Source organism: Gymnoscopelus braueri (genome assembly GCF_963280865.1).
Source record: "Gymnoscopelus braueri genome assembly, chromosome: 21".
Taxonomy (NCBI): domain Eukaryota; kingdom Metazoa; phylum Chordata; class Actinopteri; order Myctophiformes; family Myctophidae; genus Gymnoscopelus; species Gymnoscopelus braueri.
Window position 1 is genome coordinate 5962131 of NC_137623.1, and position 19935 is coordinate 5982065.

A 19935-nucleotide genomic window follows, 5' to 3' on the forward strand; every position below is an offset into this window, starting at 1 on the left:
TGTGACTTAGGCCAAAAAAATAATAAATTAACGGCCTAAATCAGTAAATAATTCGGCCTAAGTCACAAAACCATGTGACTTAGGCCCAAAAAAAGGCCTATTTTGGCCTAATTCACACTAGGGAGATATAGGCCATTATACTAAAAAGGGAGTGAACAGCATGATCCTTTTTAATTAGGAGATAGGCCATTTTACCAGAGGTGGCCAGTGTCATGAGGAGCTGACTTAGGCAAAAATATAATTTTCCTCAAAAAATGCCTTAGGCCACATTTTTAACTCAAATCTTTGCTTCTGGGGGGTCCCTGGAACAAAATATTTTGAGATGGGGGTCCGCGGCCAAATACATATAATTGTGGGGGTCCTTGGCATGAAAATGTTTGAGAACAACTGATATAGAAACATACGTTTGTTTTTTTTTCAGAATACTGTTTGGATTTAGAAGACATTTGTAGAATCTGCTTCAGGTCTTAAAGGGTTAATGGTTTCCAGTTGAACGGTGAACCTTGAACATTTTATACATTATTGTTTTCACAGTGTTGTGGTCCCCTGCCCATTCTAGCTGAATACCCCTGACTTAGAGTATAGTCCTTTTTTGTTTAGTTTATCATTGCCTGCATCAACAGCAGTATCAGTGATTTCAGCACCACGGAGAGCTCCACTCAGTACTCACTGCATATCACTATTTTTTCCCCCTAATTTCTACTTCAATTCATTCATTCACTGTTCCTACAGCGGTAACAATTAGTCTACTATAACTGAACTGACCACACAATGAAATGAAAGACTGACTTTATATGACACGTGGCACATGCACACGGTTAAGTTTTGGCTCGTTAAAAAGTTCTGTAACTGGAGAGACAGTGAGAGCGAGAGAGTGGGAGAGAGACAGAGACAGAGATAGAGAGATTTTGACGTTACTGCGTCAGCTAATATATAAGTATTATTTTTGGGACATGCCCCCTGGCAGAGGTTGTCGCTCCACTGAACACACCTTTCTAGTTGAGCGAGTGCAGACAGACAGCGTGCGCTGCGGGTGTCTTTTATTCCTTAAATCATACAAGTCTACTCCGCCGAGCGTACCTGCCTGTCACCGAAGATCTGCATTCAGGTATTCAGGTTTTTATTCAGACGAGACTTTTAATGATTTGAAATTGTCTGTGAATAAAAATCCAATCCTGCGGTGTCTGGTTTTCTTCACGTTTTTGATTATATCGTTGCTGTCGGGCAGACAACTTTTTGTGAATTTGAATCTTGAAAAGTAACAGTTTTTGGACATAATGAGGTTCCCCCCCCGACAGAGACGATATATTTTTTCTCTCACAGATTTGTCAGTTAACCCATTAAGACCGGGAACACATCTGTGTCATATTTAGATTTTTTTTGGGCTATTCAAAAATAGCAGATCTACAAGCTCGTAGCGCGGCACCGAGTGCCGCGCTACGAGCTTGTAGATCTACTATTTACGTATGTTGCTATATCAGTGGAGCTCCCAACATTTCCATGTCAGGGACCCCCAAAAGAAATATGTATTTGGCTGCGGACCCCCCATCTCAAAATATGTTGTTCCAGGGACCCCCAGAAGCACAGATCGGAGTTAAAAAAAATCCGCTTTAAAACATATATTGAAAGATTTAAAACATATATTGAAAGATTTGCAAAAATGTTCTTGATTTTTCCAAAAAATAGCAGATCTAAAAGCTCATAGCGTGGCACTCGGAGCGTGTAGATCTGCTATTTTTTGAATAGCCAAGGAAATCTTAAAATGACACAGACAAAAAAATACCACGGCAAATTTGTGTAGTGATAACTTGTATAAAGAGAGCAGAGTTAGCTTTATCCCTAAAGCACCCAGATAGCCCATGACGCATATCTGTAAATCTTTATTATAAAGTATTCAATCAATCAAAACATTTTCCAGACATTTCTTTTGTAAACGACAGTCACACAATGTACTTTAAATGAGGTTTTAAGCTCTCCATCACTGCCCAATTCAACCATTGCCAAGGGAATATTAGAACCATTTGAATGGCACTGTCCATGTTCCCTACAGTATGTCATGTTTACAATCCCAACCACAAAGTATAATCATTGGAGTTGTAAAATTTAATTAGACATCATACTGTATGTCAATTAGAATTAGCATGTAAACGTGCAGGAGAAAGAAACCCATGATTACCTTTCAAGTCAACATAATCGTTAATCCTATAGCATGGAATATTACCAGCTACTCACATGCACACACAACACACGTGCACGCGTACACACACGCAGTGGTGTGCTGTTGATTTGTTTAACTAGCGGCGGCTGTGGGGGACACTACGTCGCGCGCATGTGCACACACGTGCACGTGAGCGATCGCCGATTGAATTAACCTCTTTAATATGTAGGCCTATTTATTAACCCAAAATATAAAACTTTATTCTATTTACTTGCATAATGACTCTAAGGACACTTAAGTGTCGTCATATACATTTACCTTGCAGACGTCTCCTCTGTCATTTAGTTCATCAATCCATCAGCCACTGTTATCCAAACGTTCTCTATGGACTGCTTCAGAAGAACATCTGACAGTATGCCTTGTGCACACACTACAGCACTTAACAAGTCACACAATGGACCATCGACATGCATCCAGCCAGGGTCATTCCACTCGGCAGCTTTTGTAAGCGTTGCTAAGCGGTGTGAATGGTTATGTTTGATCGATACGCGAGGTATACGCACGTGCATGTCCATGCATCTGCATGTGCAGGCAGTGGTGGAAAAAGTACTCAAATGTTTTACTTCAGTAAAAGTATCAATACTGCAATGCAAAAAACACTCTGTTCCAAGTAAAAGTCCGGTATTCAAATCAAATCAAATCAAACTTTATTTATATAGCACATTTACATCGACAAGTCGAACCAAAGTGCTTCACAGTACAGAGCATAGTAGCATAGACAGGCATTGCTTCAATGTGTATGAAAGCAAAAAGTAAAATACAATGGAACAGTACATAGGAACATCATAGGCTACATGGGTAGACTTGAATTAAATAGAATTAAAAGCGATAGAGTAAAAATGTGTCTTTAGTAGGGATTTGAAGGCCGTCAAAGACCGAGCAGTGCGAACATGGAGAGGCAGGGCGTTCCAGAGGTTGTAACCGGCCGCCGCGAACGCACAAGCTCCTCTGGTCCTGAAATGTTTGTCAGGCACAACCAGGAGAGACTGATTGGCCGATCTCAGGGCTCTTGTTGGGGCGTATGGAGTGATCAATTGAGCTAAATATGGAGGAGACAGGTCATTTTGGGCTTTAAAAACAAACACTAAAATCTTAAAATCAATTCTGAAGTGGACAGGGAGCCAGTGGAGGGAGGCGAGGACTGGGGTGATATGGTCCCGCCTATTGGTGTTGGTGAGGAGGCGGGCGGCGGCATTTTGCACAAGCTGAAGACGCCTGATAGCTGACTGATCAATGCCTGCATAGAGAGCATTACAGTAGTCTAGTCTAGTTAAAATAAAAGCGTGGACGACTCTCTCTCGATACGGGGGCAGATAGGCCTTTGCCCTGGCTAGAAGCCTAAGCTGAAAGAAGCTAGCCTTGACCACGGAGCTAATATGCTTGTCGAATTTGAGGTTATTGTCAAAGGTGACACCAAGGCTCTTAACTGAGGAACGGATGTTATCACTGAGGGGGCCGAGTGGGGTGATGGGTGAGCTAGGGTTATTGTTGAAGATGATGACTTCGGTCTTGCTTTCGTTCAGAGTGAGAAAGTTTGTATTCATCCAAGATTTTATATCAGAGGCATTTCAACATATTAAAAACGTACTTGAGTAAAAGTACATAAGTATTGGCATCAAAATGTATAAAGTACAAACAGTAAAAGTATACTCAATGTGCAGAATGTCCCATTTCACGAGTTCAATATGTATACAAATCTTTTGAAAATAGCAGATCTACAAGCTCACAACGTGTCGCTTTGCGACGCGTTGTGAGCTTGTAGATCTGCTATTTTCAAATAGCCGAAGTATATAGGGATAAAGTGGTTCATGCATATTTTGTAATAATAATCAAAATCTAGTAACTAGTAACTAAAGTTTTCATATAACTGTGGTGGAGTAAAAGTATAATATTTGCCTCTGAGATGTAGTGGAGTACAAGTAAAAGTACTGAAAATTGGAAATACTCAAGTAAAGTACAGATACCTCAAAATTGAACTTAAGTACAGTACTTGAGTAAATGTACTTAGTTACTTTACACCACCCCTGCAAACATGCACAAGCACACACACATTTGCATGCATTGCGACATTGGGCCATGCAGCGTTCCAGAGCAATAGTAAGTGGGTAGTATATATATATATATATATATATACTGTGGAACAGCTCAGGGCTTATGCATGTCTGCCAGAATTATATTAACAACCTGCTGCTATATTTCACACCCGGGTTCGGCTGTTCTTTACATGTGAGGAGGAACCAAGTGTGACAACATAGATGATTGAAGCTAACTCATCTGCTCAGACGTGACATTCTGAGGGTGACACCGATTATAATGAGCAAACAGGCGCCGTCAGGGAAATTCACCACAAAGTACACATTAATGTCCTTCCTTATCAAGAGTGACTTGCAACGACGAAGGGCAGGGTTGTGTTACCGTGCTCAAGCAGGGCGACCTTGGCACGTTCTGTTGAATACGTGACTTTCTACACACTGGCAGCTATAAAACGCTATGACTTTAATTACACTTCTTCTTCTTCTTCTTCTTCTTCTTCTTCTTCTTCTTCTTCTTCTTCTTCTTCTTCTTCTTCTTCTTCTTCTTCTTCTTCTTCTTCTTCTTCTTCTTCTTCTTCTTCTTCTTCTTCTTCTTCTTCCTCTTCTATTCATTCTATTTGAAAGTATTATGGTTAAGTACATGAACCGTGTTTCGTTGGTTGTTTTTCATTGCAAAATTCCTTTTCAGTTCAAGGAAGCACAATTTGGAACAATCTACCCACTAACATAAGAGAGAGTCCATTATTTATATCTTTCAATGTCTAAAAGGATGGATCATGGACAATCAAACATGTGAACATTTTTAAATAGGCTTAAATGTAGTTTTTTTTGTCCTTTCTAGTTTACCAGAGTCTCTGGTATTTTAGGTAAAAACTAGGCCTTTTTTACTTTTGCTTTTTTTCTCTTCTGTTTGTACCCTTTTAGTAATGTTTATATGTGCTCTTGTTGTAATGTTGCTTTTTTTCTGTATCGGGGACTACAGATGGAAATTAGTATTCTTGCTAAATCTGGCGTATTTACATTGCAATGTATGTGTGGTGTTCATTAATATGTGCTGTCCCTCCTAAATAAACGTATCAATAAATTGTGATCTTGTTAGATCGGCGATGTTTGCTATTTGACATGAAAGTATGGGCTTTTAAGCGGTTAGTATTGCTCAACGGACTGAAAGGAGACAGGATACTAGAGCGCTACCAAAAGAGAGACAGAGATGTGTTTTCAACCGCAAATGTTATTCCAGGGTACGGCACTTTTATTCATAATTGCATCCAACAAGGTTTTGACACAAGGCTACAGTGTCCACACCGTATACCACCAGTGGTGGAAAAAGTACTCAAATGTTTTACTTAAGTAAAAGTATCAATATTGCAGTGTAGAAGTACTCTGTTACAAGTAACAGTACGGAACAAAAGATTTACTTGACTAAAAGTACAAAAGTATTGGTATGCTTTGGTATGTAGGCTACTTAAAGTACCAAAAGTAAAAGTACTAAAATGTTTGAAAATAGCAGATCTACAAGCTCACAACCCTTCGCATCGCGACGCGTTGTGAGCTTGTAGATCGGCCATTTTCAAATAGCCGAGGTATAAAATAGGGCTAAAGTGATTAATGTATGTTTTTAATGTAATGATTTATATCTACAAAGTAACTAGTAACTAAAGTTTTCAAATAATTGCCTCTGAGATGTAGTGGAGTAGATGTAAAAGTACTGAAAATTGGAAATACTCCAGTAAAGTAAAAATACCTCAACATTGTACTTAAGTACAGTATTTGAGTACATGTACTTAGTTACTTTCCACCACTGCAACTGCATCCAACGAAGTTTTGACACAACGCTATACAGTGTTCACACCGTATATACCACCCCTGAACAAATTGTCCACTCGCCTCCTTCCAAACACCTAAGTCTGTGTGCAAGATATGGCAGTATACATTGATGAACTCATCAATGTAATGTCAAGGATTTTCCAAGAAGAAGAATTCTCCAAATTGGAAAGCGCTGCCCCTTCAGGCACCTTATTCTCTTCCCCAACAATTCCCGCTCGGTTCCGTAAATGGAAGAAAAACGAATTCTTGCAGTTTTTCAGTTGTCACTGTGGTATTTAACCCTCTACCCTTCTCCTTCACTCGTGTGGCTTGAACAATACGTTGACGGTGACACACTTGGCCGCTTTATAGCTTTGCTGCAAATGTGAATGCAGCATTTTACTGCATTTTACTGCTTTTATTTTATTTTATTTTATTTTTAGCACGTCGACACGTTGTGGACCCTCCAGGGCAGATCCTTTTGTCTATGTTTATTCTATATATCTTGTATAACCCCGATATCATTCTCAGGGGTGTACGGTGTGGGGTTTGGATGTGATAAGTTAGCAGATCCCCTGGGCTAGTCCACACGTGGTAAACATGGTGAAAATATATTACTAAGGTGTAATATTACTAAGTGAAAATATATTACTAAGGTGTAATATTGACAATTGTGTGAAGATATATTACTAAGGTACACAAGGTACACATGTAATATTGGCAATTGTGTGAAGTGTGGATATTTCTTTAGCTGTGTTGTAGAGGACAGTGGTCACTACATTTAAGTTATATCCATTGGTGTTGTAGTTGTGTAGTGGCGAGGGCCACTGCATTTTACTGCATTTTACTGCTTTTATTTTATTTTATTTTATTTTTGTTTGCTTTATTGTTAAATTGGTTCTAACTGTAATTGTATCCTTGCTCTGTAAAGCACTTTGAGCTGCATTTCATGTCATGAAAGGTGCTATACAAATAAAGTTTATTATTATTATTATTATTCTCACAAGGTCAAATCGATGCCATGAACTATACGCTGACGATACCTGTCTGTCCTCGAAGACGCTTAAGCTGCACTATGTAACTTTCCTCTTCTACACCGGATTTAAACCTGGTTTCCTGCTGAAAGTGCTGAAATGTTTTACCATTGAGATAATAGAGACGTCCTGCTTGCTCAGGGGATAAATTGAATCTTGACCTTCAGGACGTTTGACTAAATGGTGTGTGTGTGTGTGTGTGTGTGTGTGTGTGTGTGTGTGTGTGTGTGTGTGTGTGTGTGTGTGTGTGTGTGTGTGTGTGTGTGCGTGTGCGTGTGTGTGTGTACTTTTTCCCAGACATCAACATGGCCGGCGAACCCAAGCCGTACAGACCCAAGCCGGGGAACAAACGACCTCTCTCAGCTGTGTACAGGTACAGTAAGTTTGTATAAATGTCATAAACACTTTAGTTCTGTATATAATAGGTTCAGTTCATCTTTTCTTCTTGAGTTTGTGTCCAGTGGATTTTGCTGGCTTGATTTGTTTATCCCACACAGCCCTGCAGAAATAGCCCCTCTTTTCAGCGTCATACAACTAACTATACAACTAACTATCAGTGGTGGAAAGTAACAAAGTACATTTACTTAAGTACTGTACTTAAGTACGATTTTGAGGAACTTGTACTTTACTTGAGTATTTCCAATTTCCAATACTTTTACTTCTACTCCACTACATCTCAGAGGTAAATATTGTACTTTTACTCCACTACAATTATTTGAAAACTTTAGTTACTCTTCAGATATAAATCATGATATAATAAAACATACATTAACCACTTTAGCCCTATTTTATACATAGGCTATTTGAAAATAGCAGATCTACAAGCTCACAACGCGTCGCATCGCGACGCGTTGAGAGCTTGTAGATCTGCTATTTTCAAATATTTAGTACTTTCACTTTTGGTACTTTAAGTACATTTTGATGCCAATACTTTCGTACTTTTGCTCAAGTAAATTTTGAATTATGGACTTTTACTTGTAACAGAGTATTGAGTATTGGTACTTTTACTTAAGTAAAGAATTGTAGTACTTTCTCCACCACTGCTAACTATAAATCAGACTTTTAGGTTTCATCACATGTTGGTTTACAAAACATTAAAAGTCTTAGTCTTGGTCCTTCAAATGTGTATTAAAAGGTTTTAACTGAAAAATCCACTCCAGTGAGCCATGGCAGGTTTGTTTCTCTCTGTGTTCTGAGGCCTTTTCAGCTGCAATTAAAATATGTGCCTGCGGGTGTCGCTGTTGAGGGATGTTGCCTGTCAATCAATATCTGCTCCGCCCCCCCCCCAAAGGTGAAAGAAAGGGGAGGAATTAATGTACTATGACGTCAAAGTCCAACGGCCAATCACAGCACTTTTCTGAGCCTAATCGTTCAGAAAACCCCAGACCATAGAAATTCCACTGAGTGTTCAAAGTTCTGTTTTTTTGGGTGTAATTGAGGTCAGAAAACCTAAAAGAAATACGTGAGTAGTTCACCCAAAACAATTCTTATTATTTACCAATTACACACCCCATGAAGTCTTCGTTTTTCTCACATTCCTGAGCCAATGATTTGATGACTGGCGGAGTCTCCGGTAGGCGACTAAATCGAGTCTCCTACTGACCGATGACCCTGTCATCAAATTATTGGCTTAGGGAAAACGAAAAGAAATCCATGGATTCAAGGCTTCATGGGGTGTGTAATTGATAGAAAATAAGTCATTTTGGGGGTGAACTACTCCTTTAATTCTCAGAGGAAACGTTGTTGTGTAAGCTTCATTAAGCGTGACCCTGCAGTTTCTGCCTCGTACACATTTCTTCGAAGTTGAAAGTTTGTTTTCCCCTGGGTCATAATAATATGACAGAAGGCCGGGGCATATATTTCCATAATCCTTACTCGCTGGAACCGATCGTTTGTTTATGTTTACCATGGTCTAATATAGCAGAAGGCCTTGGATATTTCCCTCACCCTGCAGGAGCAGATTTCAGGGTGCAGTAATTGCCAGTGGTGTAAAGTAACTAAGTACATTTACTCAAGTACTGTAGCTAAGTACAATTTTGAGGTATTTTTTACTTTACTGAGTGTTTCCGATTTCCAATAATTTTACTTCTACTCCACTACATCTCAGAGGCAATTATTGTACTTTTGCTCCACTACAATTATTGGAAAACTTTAGTTACTTTGTAGATTTTGATTATTATTACAAAAGATACATTAACCACTTCAGCCCTATATACATTTTGGCCATTTGAAAATAGTCGATCTACAAGCTCACAATGCGTTGCGATGCGACGCATTGTGAGCTTGTAGATCTGCTATTTTCAAAAGATCTTTATACATGTAAAAACTTGAAATGGGACATTCTGCATAATGAGTACTTTCACTTTTGGTTCTTTAATTACATTGTGATGCCAATACTTTTGTACTTTTACTCAAGTACATTTTTAATTTAATGTTATATGTTATAATTGGCATTCTGAGAAGGGCAAGTTATTTTCTCTTTTTTTCCCTTCTTTTTTTATGCAATTGTGAACAATAGCCAAGTAAGATAACGTATCCATCCATTGGCCAATCACATGGTTCACTGCAGCTCAACAGTCAGTGTGAGGGGTGTGGTCAGGAGATGTCTATGAGCTCTGCATTTATAAAGGCTTGTCTGTGATGGAATCAACTACATGCTCTGGTAGGCTGTTCCACACCCACAGTACATTGTATATATACAGTAAGACAAGATACAGGTCTTGTAATTCTTTCATCATGACTGTCACTGCGCAAAAAACAAGGTTTCCGGCTATTTAAACCTGAAAATCTCTTGCTCGATAAAACACCCTCTTCCTGTTAACCTGTCCTCATCACGACATCTACATTACTATTGTATTCTTGGGACAGATATGGGAAATGTTCTTATTCACTTAGATTATACAAAAAAAAAGATTAACAAATTAAGCCCTTAACAAAAATATTTAAAATTATATTTTTGTTTTGTTCCATTTTTGCTTTGGCAATGGGGAGAGGGAGAGGGAGAGGGAGAGAGAGACCCCCTCTTTAAACAAAGAGTGAATTTGGATGTCAAAGGAAATGGCCAGTCTCCTGCTGGGTCTTTGTCTGGCAGAGGAACGGTAAATCACTGATTTCCAAATGTATATAGACAAATTTCACAGTAAACATTTTCAACTGTAAATTTCCAATGACATACAAAAACACCAGCAAACTGCGGGTTTACTGAGCAACTGCAATTGCCCGAATTTGCCCATTAATGCCTCTTTTCATGCAGTGTGTGTTTTCCCTGAAGCCACTTCAGAATAGATGCTGTCTGTTAGTTTTGCATGGTAGGGCGGCCATGGCTTACCGCCAGAACCTGTGATCACATAGAACTGTGCAGTTTGTCCATTTGAATCAAAACAATATAACGGTTTTCATCTGCTCTCTCTCTCTCCTTTCTTTACAGTGGTTATGAATTTGATTATGAGTACTACAGAGAGGATTTCTACAACCGGTATGTATCGCTCATATTTTACTCTTTAATGTCAACATGTTTGTCAATGTTTTATTGTTTATGACCTTGTTTTGTTAATCTTCCTGGGGTCCGACACAGCCAAAGATTTGAACAAAAACATTAATTACATCAACTTTACAAACACTATAATCTAAATAGAAGAAATAAAGATGCAATGAAAGTAGTACAATTAGTACATTTAATCAAGTACTGTAATTTTGAGGTATTTTTTACTTCTACTCCACTACATCTCAGAGGCAAATATTGTACTTTTACTCCACTACAATTATTTGAAAACTTTAGTTACTAGTTACTTTGCAGATTTAGATTATTATTACAAAACATACATTAACCACGTCAACCCTACATGTATATACATTTCGGCCATTTGAAAAAAGCAGATCTACAAGCTCACAATGTGTCGCAATGCGACGCATTGTGAGCTTGTAGATCTGCTATTTTCAACAGATTTGTATACATTATATTCTGTGAAACGGGACATTCTGCATAATGAGTACTTTCTACTTTTGCTAGTACATTTTGATACCGATACTTTTTTACCCTTTTTTTTCTCCAGTAAATTTAGATTCCGGACTTTTACTTGTAACAGAGTATTTCTATATTGCAGTATTGATTATTTTACTTAAGTAAAGAATGTGAGTACTTCTTCCATCACTGGTATTTGGTAGCCTGGGATCCAGACAGCTTCGCTACGTTCGGCGGATTTTGTTTCTCACTCGCTAAGTGAGAAAAAAAAAATCTGCCGATCGTAGTGAATCAGGCTGGATAACAGGCTAGGTATTTGGTGCATAGTAGTGTATGCATTCTATACAGTTATTTTGATACAACATGTCGTCCCCCATCCAAATCCTCTAAATTGATTTCTCAGTCACCTTGAAAGACTTTAAATAAAATGCAAATGGCCTGAAGAGGCATCAGAGCACATGAAGCGTGCTGCTCTCTCTCTCTCTCTCTCTCTCTCTCTCTCTCTCTCTCTCTCTCTCTCTCTCTCTCTCTCTCTCTCTCTCTCTCTCTCTCTCTCAGACTCCATGATGAAAGGCGCTCTTGTTTTCCCTCTCATTTCTTTAGCCAGTGATCAAAGCATTTATCAGAGGAGACATTTTATAAATGTCAAACTCTCTCTCTCTCTCTCTCTCTCTCTCTCTCTCTCTCTCTCTCTCTCTCTCTCTCTCTCTCTCTCTCTCTCTCTCTCTCTCTCTCTCTCTCTCTCTCTCTCTCTCTCTCTCTCTCAGAGCGTGATTGAAGTAGACAGAGTTGAAACCTCCGTTTGACATCTAACACTTTTCCTGTTGCCATTCCTCTACTGTTTTTTTTTTGCGAAGGATAATGGCTAGGAGGGATTGGTTCATTTTATGAGTGTTGTGTGCAGGGCTCGATGTAAGTGTGTGCGTGCGTGTGCGTGCATGCATGTTTGTGGCTGTTTTCTCCCTGCTTAGGGCTGTCAGGTTTATGAAACGTTAACATGACGATTTATTGTCACACAAATAATAGTGATTAACTATTTAATTGTGTTTCTGTCATTGAACACTGGAACATTATGAATGAAAAATACATCTGTTTGGCTCTTGAAGTTACACAGGGCAGATATGATAAATAACCTAAACATACAAAGAAATGACTGATATATTGAATAACTTTATACTTATAAAAAAAACATTGATAGTGGAAATAGCCGATCTACAAGCTCACATTTAGTCACGGTTTGAGTCAGGGCAGAATGTAGGACCCAAATGCAGGATGAGGCAGAGGCCGAACAGGTCGGTTCAAAGTGTTTAATAACTCGAAACCAAGGATTACAAACAATAGGAACTGAACTCAAGACATACAACACGTAACAATAGACCATGAACTAGCAAAGACCTACGGGGAACAGGGGAGTGTAAATACACGAGGACTAACGAGACACAGGTGAACTCAACAGGACAATCAACACTGGGATAGGCTGGGGGACTAAGAGGACACATGGTTGAAACACTGACCAATCACAGGACAGGTTGCACAAGGCTATATATGGTAGTGCACAGCGTATTTGTAGTGGGTGGGACGCCTCGCCCCGAAGGGGGCGACCCGCCCTATTGGGCGGGCGCCCGGGAGGGACTTTTTTCTTCTACATTAAAAGAGTTAGGACGTCACATTTTAATACAGCCCGAATACCCAATCTCAGCACTGGCCTTAGTGGTGCACCTCACTAATCATTGGACTTCCAACTCACTACTATTGGGAGTCTAGGTTCGATTCCCGCTTGGGAAAATACTTTCTCTAACAACCGCGGACTACATTTTTTCGCCGATAAAGTATAGTTTTGGACCCGACCGCGACGGAGGCGCGCAGTCTCAAGCGAACTATACAGTTATAACTAGGAAACAACAAATACAATAAAACACAACAGGGGAAACAGATCGTGACACATTTAGATCGTGTCAAAGTTCATGTCTCACCTAGACACAGAATCTGACACAATTTTTTTGACCTGATGGTCAAAGATTCAATTTATCCCCTGAGCAAGCAGACAGGCTCTATTAGCTTAATGGTAAAACTAAAACAAATCCTGGATTCAGGAAACCTGGTTCAAATCCGGGGTAGAAGTGTAAAGTTACATAGTGCTGCTTTAAGGGGTTTAAAGTAGATTGATTGGATACAGACATTGTTGCTTCGATAAAAGAACATTATAGCATCTTTTTACAGCCAGGAGCCTCGTGGTATAAGCGTCTACATTAGATTGTAAGGACATTATAGTCGATAATACAATTCTCCATGGAGAAAAGGAATGGAACGTTTACTCGTGGAAGCTATACAGATTGAACACTGGGTGTATGTGTGTATAATAATGCTTCAGTTTATAGTGTGTGTGGAGAGAGAGAGCGAGAGAGAGAGAGAGAGAGAGAGAGAGAGAGAGAGAGGAGAGAGAGAGAGAGAGAGAGAGAGAGAGAGAGAGAGAGAGAGAGAGAGAGAGAGAGAGAGAGAGAGAGAGAGAGAGAGAGAGAGAGCGCTCCATAGACATTGCCTTAGAGATATAGTATAATACGGGGAACAGACAACAGCTTTTCACAATGGGGTTCTATATGCTGTGAAATATAGACCGTTTATTACTATGTCGACCTGAGGCTAATCAATAGATGTTTTGTGTGAGCATATCGTCGCTTTTGGGCAGAAACCGTGTATCACCATTTTTTTGGGGTACTTTTTGTGTTTTCTTAGTAAATTAACGGCCCATACTTGAACTACAGCGTCACACAAAAGCATCACTTAGCAGATCTACAAGCTCGGAACGCGGCGCGACGTGTGTAGCTTGTAGATCTGCTACTTTTTTACTATTTTTTTATTTGAATCCTGAAAAGTAACAGTTTTGGACATAATGAGGTTTCCACCCGACAGAGACCATATAAAAGATGTATTGCACAATGTGGTTTACAATTTAATGGAAGCGTCCAATTGCAATGCTACAATATAAAAGGAACACTTTGAGTTGGGTAATCTTTTTTTTGTGGTTGATGTTGTTTACCGTTTCACCAGTGGTGGAAAGTAACTAAGTACATTTACTTAAGTACTGTACTTAAGTACAATTTTGAGGTATTTGTACTTTACTTGAGTATTTCCAATTTCAAATATTTTTACTTCTACTCCACTACATCTCAGAGGCAAATATTGTACTTTTACTCCACTACAATTATTTGAAAACTTTAGTTACTAGTTACTTTTCAGATATAAACTATGATGTAATGAAACATATATTAACCACTTTAGCCCTATTTTATACATAGGCTATTTGAAAATAGCAGATCTACAAGCTCACAACGCGTCGCATCGCGACGCGTTGTGAGCTTGTAGATCGGCTATTTTCAAATAATTAGTACTTTTACTTTTGGTACTTTAAGTACATTTTGATGCCAATACTTTTGTACTTTTACTCAAGTAAATTTCTAATTTTGGACTTTTACTTGTAACAGAGTATTTTTATATTGCAGTATTGGTACTTTTACTTATTTAAAGAATTTGAGTACTTTTTCCACCCCTGCGTTTCACCTTGCTTTTCAGAGTTTTAATCAGTCGTGCGAAAGTTTTCTACTGATAGTATGAAAAAGTTGCACTTTATGTACCCGTCTTGCAGTGTAATAATGACCTGCATATTGGCCAACACAATTTACGTGTTATAAACTCTAAAGGTCCTTTGTAACGCGCCTATGTAATTCATTTTCAATGAGAGGCGGGCGATTTATTTGGGACGCGCGGACAAGTTGAGGGGCAGTGAGGCGAGCGGGCGCTGTCCCGTGATGCTTTCGCACGCGTGCTCGTTTGTGCACGCGCGGGCGGCAAGAGCTGGATTGTGGTGAGCTTTTGTTTTCACCGCACCGCGCAGGAGGACAAAACAACAATGATCGCGGTGCGATCACCGCTCATCCGAGCGGTGACGCCCGCGTGAACTGCTTGCCGTGTGTTACGACCTTTACAATGTACAATACCCTGGCTTGCTAGATCATGGTGAAGTACATTGATTCGTATATTAGGGATTTTTCCAACAGTGACAAACGTCACTATTGTTCCTGTGCCGTAACAAACGTTCTCATAGGTTGATGAATCAAGTTACACTGGAAATGGGGCTCATTGTAGAATGAAGTGGTGCATTAGTGATCATTTTAAGTACAATTAAGAGTTAAATCAAAGCGGCATTATGTATGTAATTATGCTTTATGAATAAAATGTAATTCTGTCCAATTTGTATGGTAGAGTATGTTCAAGATTCAATGTATCCCCTGAGCAAGCAGGCAGGCTCTATTAGCTCAATGGTAAAAATGTCAGCACTTGCACAGGAAACCAGGTTCAACTCCGGGGTAGAAGAGACTAACATGTGTTCTCGTTCTTCTTCAGGTTGTTTGACTACCACGGCAGGGTGGCTCCTCCCCCCAGGGCGGTGGTCCCTCTGAAGCGCTCCAGGGTCCTAGCTCCCTCCTCGCGCCGCGGGAAGACGTCTTTCCCCCTCAAGACGTCCTCTTCCTCCTCTTCGTCATCCTCCAGACCCCCCACCTCCTCTTCCTCTTCTGGACTCAAACGTACGTCCATCTAAATGTGCTCGCTCTCTTTCTTGTCTTGTATTGATCTCTCCCCTCTCCTCTCCTCTCCTCTCCTCTCCTCTCCTCTCCTCTCCTCTCCTCTCCTCTCCTCTCCTCTCCACATCTCAGATATAACTTCTATTCTCTCCTCTCATCTCTTCTTCAGTATTGAGCTCATTTAAAATTCATAGCCATGAGTCTACTTTGGAAAAAAAATATGGGATGGCATGATTCAGCAGTAATAGATTTTCTTGCCGTCTGTAAAATATGTATTAATATCGATCGAATATCAAACCACACAGCCAGATTGTAACATCATCATAATCAAGCATAAAGCGGACGCTCCTCTGTCAATTATTCAGCCCATCCGTCGCAGTTCTCTTCCCATTGCTTAGGAGGACCCATCTGTTCCCTTCCCATTGCTTAGGAGGACTCATCTGTGTTTTGTCTCCCTGGAACAAAATATTTTCAGATGGGGGTCCGCGGCCAAATACATATCTATAAAAAAAAATCTAAATCCTAACAGTATGTTGCTATATCAGTGGTGCTCCAAATTTTTTTAAATAGCAGATCTACAAGCTCATAGCGCGGCACTCGGTGCCGTGCTATGCAGATAATAGATCTGCAGATATAGCAGATAATATATCTATCTGTCTTGCCAGCTAATCACAATACTGAATGGAGTCAACCAATCATGTACAAAAGATAAATACATTTATTGAAACACTCTTTATGATGGACGAAACCATAACTTTAAAAAAACAAATTTATGTTTTTTTTAAAGTTATGGTTTCTTATATAGGGATATGCACATGTGTCATGTGACACTGGCCAATCACAGTCCTGAATAGATTGTGATTGGCCAATCACAGCGCAGGATAATTGTACAAATTTCCAAACCTCACTTATAGGGGCGGTTTCACTGCCCAAGATAATTGTACAAATTTCCAAACCTCACTTATAGGGGCGGTTTCACCGCCCAAAAAAATGACACAGATGCTTTCCTGGTCTTAATGGATTAAGTGTGAGATCTGGGCCATCCCTGCTGCATGCAGAGCTGCAGTGTGTGTTTTCCTAAACATTAGTCTTCTTCATCCATGACCTTTTTTTATAATTTGTTTCATTGCTGTATGTTTTAGAGCAGCTTTTTTTATCTAACCCCAGCAGCTTGTTGAGATCCTGTCAGGGGGAACCGCTCGCTCTGGTCTCACTGGAGACCAGGGGGGGGGGGGGGTGGGGCACATTTCCCAGCCTGTGTTTGGACAGAATCAATGACCTCTCTCCTCCATGTCTAGGGCAGGCAGTGGTGTTTTTAGTCTGGCAGACTCATTTGCTCGAACCACTATGGTGAAAGATTGCTTTAAGTATTGGTTTTGGCCTCGATGGATTAGATAGCAAAAATAACAAGGTTACACTGTTGTGTGGGAGAACATGGGGTAGTTGTAACCATTAATGCCAGGGGTCTTCAAAGCTTTTCAGGCCAAGGACCCCTTAGCTGTCAGAGAGATGAAACAGGGACCCCATTACATATTGTATGAAATAGTGTCGCAGATTAAACTTCTTTATAGATTTTGTAGCTTCGTAGACTCGTTTTACATCATCAGTGTACACCAAACCTCTTCACTGAAAATAGCCGAACTACAAGCTCACAACGCCTTCGCGCTGCGAGGCGTTGTGAGCTGTAGTTGTGAGCCCTGAGGGCTTTCCATTGTGGTCCTATGTATTCAATTCATCAAATCACAGACTCTTCTTTTGTCCATGTCCATCTCTACAGACCACTGACCCTACCTGTGGTCATCTTGATATATCCTGAAATTAGATTCCCTAAAGCTAAAGTGTCATGGGTCTTTATTAAAAAAAAATCCGTTCCCCCTTATTAAGCAGAACTATCTGTCTATCTGGTGCTGATGCAGCGATGGTGGATCAGACTGTGTATGTTTCCCATTCTGCAGCTTAATGTGGCTGATAGCACAAAGGAAGAGAGCCTGCAGCCACTGATAAATTAGAAACCGCTCCACACTTTCTTATCATCAAAGGACAACAAGCAAACTGCCCAGAGCCAGCTCAGATGATGCTGAAATAACAAACTCAGTGTGTGCACTGTGCGTGTGCACGGTCCAAATGTGGGTCGATTTTCGGAAAGGCTATCTGCCTCATACTGCAAGGGCGCCGCCGATACTGTGGGTGCCTCTGGGATAAAGCACCCAGGGGAAATGACAAGCACCCATCACAAACTCATCACAAAAAAAAGAAAAAGAAAAAACCTCCGACATCTACACTTCATGGAGTACATTTTTTTGTACCAAATTAACGAAATAACCGGGCAAAAAGGTAACCAACCCGGAAAATTACCACACATTTACGCGCGCGCGTAGAGTGCGCGCACGCACTGGCCGCGCACTCTACGCGCGCGCACGCACTGCACCCAAAATAACGGACATAAATCGGCGCCCCTGTCATACTGTACTGTCACGATATGACATTTCAGTTGACGATTAACGATTGCAATTAATGAGTTCATCGTCTTTGTATGTCCATTGTATGACACTTGTTGTAGTATAAGCATAATCATATAAAACATTGTTTGCTATAGCCACTGAAAAATCATAGAATATTTATCTCCAGTACGATCAATCCCCCGATCGCTTTAAAAGACGTATCCGAGTCTCGTAGAATCAGGGGGGAAAAGCGTGACGTCCCCCTAGCTAATCATCATCCAATTTTTACTGCAGAGTAAACCCATTACAACCTGAGGCCGATTCTACAAAATGTCTTCTAAATCCTAACAGTTAATTTTTTTTAAACGTATGTTGCTATGTCAGTGGTTCTCCAACTTTTTTTTTCTGCTATTTTTGAATAGCCAAAGTGTAAAATAATGCCTTTTAGCTCAAATCAAGAAATGACACAGATGCTTCTCCCGGTCTTAAAGAGTTAATGCCAAAAAGTCTAGGATGAAATGAAGAAAATATGCACTCGAATAAATTAACCCCCCCCCCCCCCGTTCCCACTAAGAGCAACTCAATGCCCCCCTTCCAGCGCCCCCCCTGAACTCATTTGTACGCCCACTAGGGGGCTGTACTGTGTACTGCAGAGTTAATGCCAAAGAGTCTAGGATGAAATGAAGAAAATAAGCACATGAATATATTAAGCTGTATACCCCCCCCCCCCCCCCCGTTGAGAAACACTACACTATGAATATATTAGAAATGTAAGAAGAGTTTTGTGGGGGAAAAAACCTGTATTTCTGGGTCAAATGCTCGATGGGAAGCAGTGAGGTTTGTTTACTACTCGACTCAGGATGTCATATATAGGTGTCAAAGAGAATTTCATGTTTTCCTCTCAGCTTGTGATGATGTCTGTTTATTTTCCACCCCTTTCCTCAAAACATGACACACTTTGCACTGCCGATTCAGGGGAAGATTACCATATCGTCTCTCTCTGTCGGGGTCGGGAAACCTCATATGTCCAAAAAACTGGTACTTTTCAGGATTCAAATTCAAAAATCACACCCAGTGTGAAGAGAGTGGTGCCTTTGAATTAGTGTAACTGGTTGCATCCTTGTGTTGCAATCAGCTGCAGCTGTTGAGGCCGTGCTCAAACGGACGGACGGACAGACGGACCCACACACACGGTCAAGTGTAGGAGTGGCTGGCACCACTCAAAAACAGCAAAAGTAGCAGATCTACAAAGCTCAAAGCGCGTCGACTTGTAGATCTGCTACTTTTGATGCTTTTGTGTGACACTGTAGTAACAGTGGTTCTCAACCAGTGGTCCGGGGACCACCAGTGGTCCTTGAGGGGGTTCCAGGTGGTCCCCAGCTAAATGATAGAAAGTTGTTAACCAAATGGACCCTTATAGATCTTTAACTCTTGAGAGCGTAAAATGAAACCAAATGGACCCTTACGGGTCCATTTGGTTTCATTTTACGCTCAAGAGTAAATAATTGTTAAACATCTGCATTACTTAATTAAATAATTGTTATTTTGATCAACGTTTGCCTGTTATCTCTCCTAATGGTACCAACATTAATACAGCATGGATGGAATTGTGGACAAAATCTTATTCGACGACAACAAGTCTTGGGTCTGAGAGTCTGAATCTCATCAAACGGTGGTTCCGTGGCTCAAATGCTGAATAAATAATGGACCTTGACCTTGGTTGAAAACCACTGCTGTAGTATGATCAAGTATAGGGTGTTAATTTACAAAAAAAAGTTAACAAATTGTTTAAAATATATTTCTCCCACGTGGGGGCGCTCTAACGAAACTTTGGGATCATCCCAAGGAGTCTCTGAGAAGGA

General features: G+C 40.2%; 1 protein-coding gene across 1 annotated transcript in view; it reads left to right on the top strand.

Moving 5' to 3' along the window:
- Positions 1 to 19935, top strand: part of LOC308077427 (RALY RNA binding protein like) — a gene marked incomplete at its 5' end in the record, with an annotated part of 222190 nt that overhangs the window by 190442 nt on the left and 11813 nt on the right. The window contains 3 exons of the mRNA XM_080418113.1: positions 7389 to 7464; positions 10519 to 10566; positions 15454 to 15635. Coding sequence (XP_080274239.1) covers positions 7389 to 7464; positions 10519 to 10566; positions 15454 to 15635 — 306 coding nt within the window. The remainder of the gene's footprint in view (positions 1 to 7388; positions 7465 to 10518; positions 10567 to 15453; positions 15636 to 19935) is intronic.